The 11,008-nt window shown below is 37.1% G+C and overlaps 1 protein-coding gene across 1 annotated transcript in view; it reads right to left on the reverse strand.

Annotated features, from left to right (window-relative positions):
• The window catches only part of TYRP1 (tyrosinase related protein 1), a 17,615-nt gene extending 11,749 nt beyond the window's left edge, over nucleotides 1-5,866 (reverse strand). Inside the window, 4 exon segments of the mRNA XM_017867194.1 lie at nucleotides 1,193-1,397; nucleotides 4,005-4,327; nucleotides 5,484-5,821; nucleotides 5,823-5,866. Of these exon segments, the coding sequence (XP_017722683.1) occupies nucleotides 1,193-1,397; nucleotides 4,005-4,327; nucleotides 5,484-5,821; nucleotides 5,823-5,866 (910 nt within the window).
• Between the last annotated feature and the right edge of the window lie 5,142 nt (nucleotides 5,867-11,008).

Here is an 11,008-nt window from a genome sequence, read left to right on the forward strand (position 1 = left end):
AAAAAAAAAAAAAAAAAAAAAAAAAAAAAGAGAACTCTCAGGCCAAAATACAATGGCCTGGTCAGAAAAAGAATAAATGCTTTGGTATCTGCAGACATCCTGATCCTGAATTTCATTTCTCTGCCACAAGGTGGGACCATGTATTCAGCATACCAAATACAAATTTATTCTAAGTTTTAAACTTCTACAGAGAAAATGTTCATATATTATCACTTCTCTTATTCCTATACACTGCTAAATAATCTACTGGTGAAAATATATATCTAATTCTTCTTGATTAATTTAGAGTATTCCTTATTTAAGTTCATAAAATAATTTAATGTTTGATGAATACAATATGTAGAATAAATATGCTGTGACTATAATAATAAAACAACTTCACATAACTCTTATTTTTATACGGAACAACAATCAAGAGAGCCATACATGCCTGAAAACAAAAAATAAGATGAGGTAGGGGGTGTCTAATAATTAAACCTTGTGTTACTAGCACAGGCACAAATAATAATATGATCCAAGGAAGAGAACGGAAAGCTCAGGAAGAGATCTACATGGGGCAGAAATTTGACCTGTGACAGAGGTGGCATTCAGATCACTGGAGAAAGATGCTGGGACAATTGGTTAGGCATTCTCTTATTTTGTTCACTTTGGAAGAGCTGGAAAGAAGCTAGGGGGCAGACATGAGTACCATATCCTCCTTTTCTAAAAACTATCTCCCACATCACCTTTTGTTTTCTAACTTTATAACTGCAAGCATACATTTGGTTTGTTTATTTTCTTTTTTTTCTTCCCAGAGCATTTCCAACTTTTGCCTATTTTCACATTTTCTTAGGAAACATTTTCTGTGAAATTCCAACACAAGACACATGACTACTAAGTAGTGCTAAGAAAACTAAGAGGATTAGTGTATACAACTAGACATTTCCAAAATAAGAAGGTTAGAAAGACATTGACCAAATTACTCAAGAAAGGCAGTGCAAAAATGTGTAGGCACTTTCTGTTTCCCCTGCAGCAACTTATACGCTGCCTTAAACATTCTAGGGGCTTAATGAATGCCTGGTACATTGTTTGTCTATAATAAAAGTAGATTTTAGTCTGAATTCTCTAGTAGAATGAAGGGCCTTCCAGGCAACATTTTTAATCTCTTTATCTAAAAAGAAATTCTGACTCCAAGCTGGCATTTGCAACTTACTGTTACAAAGTGTTCCCAGGGTATCATAATCTTCCAAGGAGTCACAGACCACTCGCCATTGAGAAAAGACAGAGTTGGGGCTTATTAGAGTGGAATCAAAGTTGCTTCTGGATCCCATCAAGTCATCCGTGCAGATATCACAGACATTTTTCCCCGTGGCAAAATTCCAGTAAGGAAGGGAGAACGAAGGCTCTTGCAACATTTCCTAGATCACAGAAACCACATTAATATTCTCTGCCTCTGTTTACAATTCTTCCTTTCTGTTTGGTCTACTCTCTGACAGCCTATTTCTACTAGCTCTCTTCAGACAATAAGGTACTGGTTAGTATATCAGTGGTGTCTGAGGGGCCCAGAGGAGTTAAAACCTTATTTAACAAAGCTGGTAATTTATTACAAGGTGTCATTTAGGCATTAGAGGGAATGAAACTCAACTTATTATGCAGACATTTCTGAAAATGATTTAGAGGGATAAGGGATCTTCTTTTTCTTTTTTAGGCAGGTAATTACATTTATATTGGTTATATAAAAAATTATCAATAACAACATCCACTTATTGGCATTTCCACCTTCTTCCATTTTCCTAGCTTTAATTCAAGCATCATTAACTATTAGTCTGGAGCCAGATCCAGCCTTAAAATATGTTTTGTGGAGTGCTAATTTCTGTTTTGCTTCTGTTTTTAAATTTAATTTGAATGACTAGGCATTTAGATTCTGGTTTGGCCATGGACTCTTTCACACTGAGCATGGAAGGTGTTTTATTTAGGGAACGCTGCCTTAAAATCCAAACTTTTAAGACTCAGGCTTCTGCCTAAATCTTATACTGATAAAAATGCTAAACAGAAGCTGGAGTAAATCTTTCTGCCCATTGTTTTTTAGATCAGTGACCTAGTTTCCATTCAGAGCTGATCTCACATTTTTAAAAATGCTGGCCTCAAGATCACATGCTTATTTCATTCGTGCTTTAAACCATACATTTCCTTGTTATTTCTCATTTCTTTTGGGCCTTGAGTAGTTCTATTTATGGTATGGGATTTAAATGTAGGGATCGCAATTGTTTTATCTTATCTCTCAAGCACTCAGTATATTTCTACTTTTTCACTTTAAATCTCTTCCTAGGAAGCATTTTCTTATCCTTGGGTGTTTTAGAGAGCCAGAAGCTTTCCAAGTTATCCCCAGTTATTGGTCTCCAGGGGTTGGTAGTCCTCCTTTAGAAGCCATGATTGTGGTTCACAAAAATTAGTGACAGCTTCCACGGGATCATTAAGAATTCGTTTGTGGTTCAGCAACTGACATTTGGGAGCCAGAGCATATTCATGTGGCATTTCAACCATGAATTACATTTAAATTGTAATTTGTTGGATCCCTTGTGCTGTTGGGTTTTTAAAATGTAAGTCATAGAGGTTGAAGTTTACACAGGCAAAAGTGAAGCTTTCAGATACTTTCCACTTGCCCTTTCATTTTGCTGTGCCCATGAGAAAATGACTTGAAGGCATGAAGATCTGTAGTCAATTACAAATGACAGATTTATCTACTCATAATCTATTAAATGTCTTACTTGCAATCAGAGCTATAAAATATGATGTTCAAAGTATCAGATGAATTCATTTAATCACTCTCAAACTGCAAATGGATAGTGCACTTTCAAACGAATATTTTATACTGTATTTTAGTGTATTAATTCTCTCTTCTAACCATTTACTTTTTCTCAGAATAATGCTGGCACAGCATTCTGCAAATTAATAAATGAATCTAAATACCTTTCCTGTCTTCAGATAGTTTTAGCTTAATTTTTATACTTTAACTTGAAAGGGGAGATTCGTTGCTGTTATTTCACATAGAAAACAGGTTTACTTTGTGGATTTCCTAGTTGATATGTAACAACTTAAAATTTTATTTTAAAATTTCAATGTTTTTCTCAAGAAACAGAGAAGTTGGTAAACGAAATAAGAGTAAAGAATCTATGTAACTAGATGCTTTAATATGTTTGAAACTTGTCTGCTTAGAAAATAAGCATGAAATAACTGCTTGAGTTCAGGTTCACTTTGTGCCAAATAAAAGCCAATGTCTTTTCACTAAAATATTGCCTGACTGACAAAATTATTTTGGTATTTTTTTAACTTTTTTTCAAATTTTATATATTTTAGGTGTACAACATGGTGCTCTGATATAAATATACATAGTAAAGTGATTACTATAGTCAAGCAAATTAACATATCTGTCCTCTTACATAGTGATGTGATATTTTAATAGGTTTCTTCTGTAAGACTCAAAGGGTAGGGAACATGGAAAAATGTAGTTCAATGGAAATATGAGAGTCTAAATAGAAAGGAATTATTTTTTCATTATTTAAACCCTGTACCACATTGGAAGGAATCATCACTGGAATGATGAGATATGCATTTGGGACTGGAAAGATTGAGAAGTCTCTAACTCACATTATTTGACCAGGAGGAGGAATCTGCTTCTATTTATTAGAGAAGGAAGACACGCAAATGAGATTCTTCTGTTTCAAGTTTTATGAAAATCACGTTTTCAATTAAACTGCAAAGTATTTTTAAACTTTTAATTCATTCCTGCAAATGTCTCATTTTGCTTATTATTGATATTACTTTATTTTCACTTCACTAAGATAAAGATTAATTAATAAGTAACCAAAACAAGGAGAAAATGAAATTTCAAAGACAGGTTAGTAACATAAAATTGCTCTTTCATCAAAAGTTCTGATGCTTCTGAAAACTAGTGAATTAAAATGTTTTACAAACAAGGCAACTTGTCTGTAAAGAGTCTGAAAACTGAAATGCTTCTTACATACCTGTATGTCTTTCTCCAGACGCAGGAGGTGGTACCTGTGCCATGTGAGAAAAGCTGGTCCTTCATGAGAGAAATCCACTTCACCAAAGCTTTCCTGCCCTGCCCCAAGGAAAGTCTTCTTGACTGAGTAATAGTGTGTCCAAACAAAGTAGTTATAAATGGAAATGTTCTCAAATTGTGGTGTGTTGCCATCTGGCCCCAATATTTCTTCTGATCTCCTGGTGGCAATGACAAATAAAGGGTGAGTTGTGCGCTTTGCCATATCCAGGGCCCGGACAAAGTGGTTCTTTTCTTCTTTACTTAAGTCCAGAAGATTTCTCCTGACTTTAGGGATACAAAATTCAAGCATGAAAACATCTGCCTTGAGGGGATGGGTAGAGAAAGAGCATAGTCATCTTGTAACACACCACGACCCATTTATCCATCTGTTCAAATGTGTTTTAAATTATTTTATACTTTTAAAAATATCCTTAACTAAAACCCTTTCTTCAAACCTGCTTTCTCTCTCTTTCTTCCCTTTTTTCTCTCTCTCTTTTTCCTCTCTCCAATTTACTGCATGACTTCTATTACCTTTGTTTAATCTTACCTATGGATTTGATGTTTCTGTGACCTTGTCATGTTGATTTCTGCCCACTATTGGCATTTTTGTTGGAATTTTTTTATCTTTTTAACATCATAAATCTTCCAAAATTAGGTAGTATAACATAGTAGTTAACACCAGAAAATTATTCTATGACTTTGGGCACATTTTTCCAATCCTCAGTTTTTTTTTTTAAATCATTAAAATGTGGATAAAAATAATACCTACCTTATAGAATTGAAAGTTCAAAGAGCACACACATAAAAAGCAATTAGCCCAAGGCCTAACTCATAGTAAAGACTCAATACATGTTCTGTTAAACCTTTAGTCTCCTGTCTCACACACAGAACAAATCAAATATTGTTAGCTGTTACTGTGTAATGCTTTGTTATTTAATAGTATTTAGTCTGCAGGCCAAACTCTTCATCTCAAATACCTGAATTTGATTATCATGGTGGGAAACTTCTTTAAGGGTCAGCAGGGGTAGCTGCAGAACTAAAATATAAGGGCTAGATAGATAGTTCTCAGCTGAGTTTCAAGTTTACTAAGTATCAGTTGTGTGGGTTTGAACTTTCCGAACCTCATCTATGACAATTAACATGTTTACCTGAAGGAGTTACTGAATTGACTAGTCATAATACCTAACACAGTTCCTAGGATATGGTGGTCGCTCAACAATGTTTCAGGAGACAATATTGGTCAGAAGTTCTGAGCTTCGACTCCAACCCTTTACATTAAAAGCGTTTCTTAACCCTTCTAAGCCTCAGTTTCCTCAACTATGAAAAGAGAGGGTTGAGCTATATGATTTCCAGGTATTCCTCCAGCTCAAATGATTTAAGATTTTATTAAGAGCCTTGAGTCTCATGCAGGACTTGTGAATTCATTCATATCTCCACTTACCTATGAGAACCCTCTGGTCACAGGCAGCTCCTCTCCAGCCAGGACGGCACGTCCCACAGTTGTGTCCTGAGAAATTGCCATTGCAGTGACATGTCCTATTGAAGAAGCGCAAAGGCCAGACCTCCCGATCATCTCTGCCATCGTGGGGATACTGAGGGCTGTGGGGCCGGGAATCTGCAGTCACTGCCTCACATCTGCCTCTCCCTGATGATGAACCACAGCGGTCTGTCCCAGGCCCAGACATGGGGGACAGGTCTGGGCAACACATACCACTTCTCAAAGCCTCAACAGTGGCACACTCTCTTGGGAATTGAGCCCAGGCCTGCTGAAAAGCAGCAGGGGAAGAAGATATAGCCCAGAGAGAGGAGTTTAGGAGCACTCATTCTGCTTAAAGTAAGAGTGCAAAATAAAGATCTGTTTCGCAGCCTTTTGTGTAGAGAAGACTGAAGCAAGTAGATGAAAATTCAGCTGAAAAAGAGTAAGTAAAATGAGATTATGCAAGTTTTTCTTGGTACTTAAAATGGTATGAACCCTTCCCAAACCACCTTCAAAATGGAATCCATATGGAAAATGACATTTCACGCAAATAATAAAAATAGTAATTTACCTTTAAAATTTGACATGTATAACACCCACATGTGTGATACCCACATAATTAAATTACCTGTCTTTGTCGTTTTCTTTTCTTATATATATACTAGATATCAGTTATCAAAAGCATAAATTAGCAGGTCACCATCATTAATTACATTTAATTTAACCTTGGAGCTGAAGGAATAATTGGGAACAGATTTCCAGCAAGTTAATTTCTGTGATTTAAAGTCCCTTATACTAATGGAATTTTGTCAGGAGTCCACCCACTGCCCATAGGACTTCTTTCCAGTACCTTAAAATCCTGAAGGATGTCTCTGATGAACTTCTCTTACAATTGAATGTTTTATATCTGCTTGAGTTTTTTGTCCTCTCACGTCAGAACTGTTAATTGCATGTGGATTGCTGCCTGATAATTAATCCCAAATCTGCTCACCCAAACTAGGAGGGGCTGGTCTTTCTTTCCACCCTTTACTAATCCTTTTCACTTCAGTGAATGTTTCTGCCCTTTAAGGACTTGATCAGCACATGATTCCATTCTCACTGATTTCCTTGTGATGCTTACAGTTTTAAGTAAAGGCCAGAAGAACTAATTTTGGAATACAAGTCAGAGAAACTAGTGAGATTTGTTTGCATTGCAGAGATTTTGTTTTTTCCTTTCACAGTGTATCTTTAGAGGCTGAAACAAGATTAATTACCTTTTCCTAATGATACAAAGGCCAGGCTAGTGTTTGTACCTGATAGTAGCTTTTGGTTGTTTTCTGTCTTGAAAACAGATGCTGGTGTTCTTACAATTTCTAGAGAGAATAATTGTAGTGGAAAAGGCATCAGGTACAGTTACACCACAGCACACGACATTGGCCCTCATGGTGCCTGTGGGTTTTGACAGAGTTGGGAACTTCAACTCCCTTACCTTCACTGGGGCTGGTGTCCATCTCTGTGGCAAAACATTACAGGGTTGCTGCTATTTCTATTGTTTAGAAGTTGCCTACTCAATGTCTTCTAGTTTCCTACTTTCTCTTCAAGTAGTCTTAAGCCAATGACACTAAGGGTAATAGATTCATGTATTTCATGAGGAATGTTCTCCTGAAGTTGAAAACTCATGTATATGAATTCAATCTTCAACTGTAAGCTTTAGTTTGGAATACATAATTACTGTGCAAAGTTTGTCAGAATTCAGGATCAGGATTAGCTGTCATCAGCCATAAAATTGTCCAGAAAACTATCTAAAATAATGGAATGTATGGTTACAAACAAAAAGAACAACAAAGACCAATGGCACTAGGGGTAATAGATTAATGTATTTCCAGAGGAATGTTCTTCTGGAGTTGAAAAGCCATGCATATAAAGTCAATTTGTAAATCTAATCTTTATTTGGAATACATAATAACTGTACAAAGGTTATCATAATTCATGATCAGAGTTAGTTGTCTTATTTGACTCTAAGGCATCAAATTGTCCAGAAAATTATATAAAATAATTTGGTGTATGGTTATAAACAAAAAAGACAGCTAAAGATATATCTATAAATTAAGGTAAGAAAGAATAAAAGGAATTTCCTGTTCATTGTCCCTTGTCTATATCATCAATATGATTTATTACAATTATATCCAACCATGGTTATTAAGATATTTGTGAATCTAAAATGTTATTCTTCTTGTTTGTCTGTTACTTATATGACAATCTACTAATATATATACACATTAGGATATTTACTAAAATGCTTTATTAAACAGAAAAATTCTGTTGATAATTTAGCTCACATATATGGGGCAACTATTTTTCCTCTTGAATCTCTAGGCTAGAATAACAAAAAATGGTATCATTATTGTAGAAGTAATCTTCAGTGACCAGATTGTTTTCCCACTGGTACTATGTTTCCAAAATATATCCAAGTTGTTGCATATAAAATACTGTATTTTACAGATTTTTAACAATGGCAGTTTGAAATATCATTATAAGAATATACCACATTATATTTACCCATTCTTCTCTTCAGAGATATTTGGATTATTTTCCAGGATTTTTTTTGTGTGTGTTATGAATAATGCATCTATAGTCTTTAAATGTTTTCTGGTAAACATATATGAGAATGGTAGATATTTAGAAAGGGGATTGCTAGTCATGGAGTTTGTGAATATTTACAAAAGAATTCTAAATTGTTTTCCAAAGTAGTTGTATCAGTTTACATTCCTGCCAGTAGTGTGTAAGATTTCTTATTGATTCATAAGCTTGCTAACACTTCATGTTAATAGATTTAATTGCCAATTATATGTATGTAAAATGATATTTCATTAATCTCAGTACCTAATACGGTTCTTGTGCTTTTATCCTTATTGTTTTCCTTACTGTTAAATGGTATTTTCATGTCTATTACCCATTTTTGTATTGTGTGTTTGTCTTCTTGGTATGTAGAAGTTCCTTATATATTCTTAATTCTAGTCTTCCATTAGATAAATATATTGAAAATATCTTATTTCAATTTGTGGCTTCAGTTTTACATTCTTTATGTAGTCTTCTGATGAACAGTTCTTAATTTTCATGTCATTGTACCAAACTTTTAATTTATGGTTACTAGTTTTCATACCTTGGTTAAGAAATCCTTCCTCTGCCAGGCACAGTGACTCATGCCTGCAATTCCAGCACTTTGGGAGGCTGAAGTGGGTGGATCATTTGAAGTTGGGAGTTCAAGACCCAGCCTGGGCAAGTCGGGAGTTCAAGACCCAGCCTGGGCAAGTCGGGAGTTCAAGACCCAGCCTGTCTCTACTAAAAATACAAAAATTAGCTGGGCGTGGTGGTGTGTGCCGGTAATCCCAGCTACTTGGGAGTCTGAGGCATGAGAATTGCTTGAACCCAGGAGTTGGAGTTTGTGGTGAGCCAAGATTGTACCACTGCCTGGTTGACACAGCCAGACCCTGTCTCAAAAACAAACAAACAAAAAAATTCCTATTCCAGGGAAATGAAGTATTTTCTTATATTATCTTCAAGTACTTGAAATATTGCCTGTACATTTAGTACATTTAAACTTTTAAACATACATGCAATTGGACCTTGCACCTGATGTAAGCTAGAAATTGATAGTGATAGGAGGCAGCCCAATGCCTAGGCAGATAGGAGTGGGTACCTGGTGAAGTCCCACCTCTAAGCTAAGACAGTTTAAAGCCTGAAAGCCAAGTTACAAGTTAAATCCTAAGACCAGATTGAGAACTTGTCTTCCTGTTTGGCACACTTTCCACTGGTTGGTCCCCACCTTTCACCCATTTTACATATATCTACTCTTTCCTAATTGAATTTCTACACTGTTGTGCCTTTTGAGTGGTGCCTTTGCTTTAAACTCTTTTGCATACTCATAAAGCAATCAGCATGCACTCCTCATCTTGTGCCTAAAAAGACCCCAGACTCAGTCAGTGGAGGGAGAGATGACCTGACTTCAGGGAAGATGACCTGCCCTTCCTGTCCCCACTCCAGTTCCCCTCTCTCCTGTCACCGAGAACTGTTTTCATTGCTCAGTAAAATTCTCCAGCTTCACCACCCTTCAATCACTCCTGTGACCTGATTCTTTTTGGACACTGGACAAGAGCTCAGGACCCACCAAGTGCAGGTACCCAGAAAAGGCTGTCATACTGGTCCTCGCCTTTGCCAGCAGAGGGCGACTGCCCCATGCGACAAGGCAAGGGACCAACTGAGCTGCTAACACACTGCCATCTGTCAGACTGTGAACGGCAAAACTATAGGAACACTGTAACACCCCCTCGGGGACTGTGGAGCCACAGGCACCCCCACACCTGGTCTGGCTGTACAGTCCTTGCATAGAGCTTGCTTCTGGGTTGGCACACAGAGCAGCAGGCTGGATCCTGCACTCACTCACGTGATCCCTCCTGTGAGGGGTTGAGTGTGGCAGGCTGACTAGAGGCCCCTGACTTTCTATGGTAGTTTTCTTTTCTTCATTCACAGTTTGAAATGTCTCTTATCTCTCCTTTTATACTGGTGAGGGTGTTGCTGCAAACTGCAAAAATATTACTGGGTAGAATGAGCATTTGACCCAGTCATCTGCTACACAATTCAAAACAATGTGATTTCCATCTGTTCTTAGGGCAATGAGCATATGGCAATTAAGTCTTTCCCCTGTTGAAAGAACCTATTTGCATAGAGCAAGAGGCTTTTTCCCCAGGCACCTCCCTGCCCTGCACTTAAGCTGTTTTGTTTTAGTTTTCTCTACCATGTCAGGAGTTCAGATAGTCCTGCAAATACAGGGAGCTTTTCTATGAGAGCACGGGGAAGGCAGCACATAGGTGAGTATGGATAATTCCCACCATCTAGGCCCCCTGTTAACATGGTCAAAGCTACATTGACACCCATGAGAAGCACCCTGCTGAGGTCACTGGGACTCGGGGATACAAGGAAGGAAGGAAGATGGAGGATGCCTTTTCTTTTCTCTCCCTCATGTTCCCTAGGTATTCACTGGGAAGAGAAAGGAATTGAGGGACACCTCTTTTCCCTTCTTTCCAGATGGGTGGGTAACCAGTCATCTTCACAGTCTATACTTCTCTTGTATTCCTCCTGAATCACTGAGACTTCTTTGAAAAAGAAACAAACAAAAAACTTTCTTTCCTTTTTTCCTCCTCTGTCTTCTCTTCACAGATGCATAGTTGTGTTCCTATACCACAGGACACTCCCCTCACATGCGTTGTTCAAACTGAGGAAAGTTAATTTCCCCAAATTTTGAACAACTTGGCTTAAAATTGAGCTGGTGGAAGGGAATCCAGAAGCTGGACATGCCAGCAATAAAGGTTTTATTTGTTTTGTTTTGTTTTGTTTTGTTTTATTTTCCAGTTGAACTTCTGGCCTCTCTCTCCCTGGGCAAACTGGCAAAAGGAATAGTTAAGATCACTGTAAAGATTTGAAAAAAACTGGGTGGGGTCTCCCTTTCTTTT

Source organism: Rhinopithecus bieti, unplaced genomic scaffold (assembly GCF_001698545.2).
Source record: "Rhinopithecus bieti isolate Rb0 unplaced genomic scaffold, ASM169854v2 scaffold_3067, whole genome shotgun sequence".
NCBI lineage: Eukaryota > Metazoa > Chordata > Mammalia > Primates > Cercopithecidae > Rhinopithecus > Rhinopithecus bieti.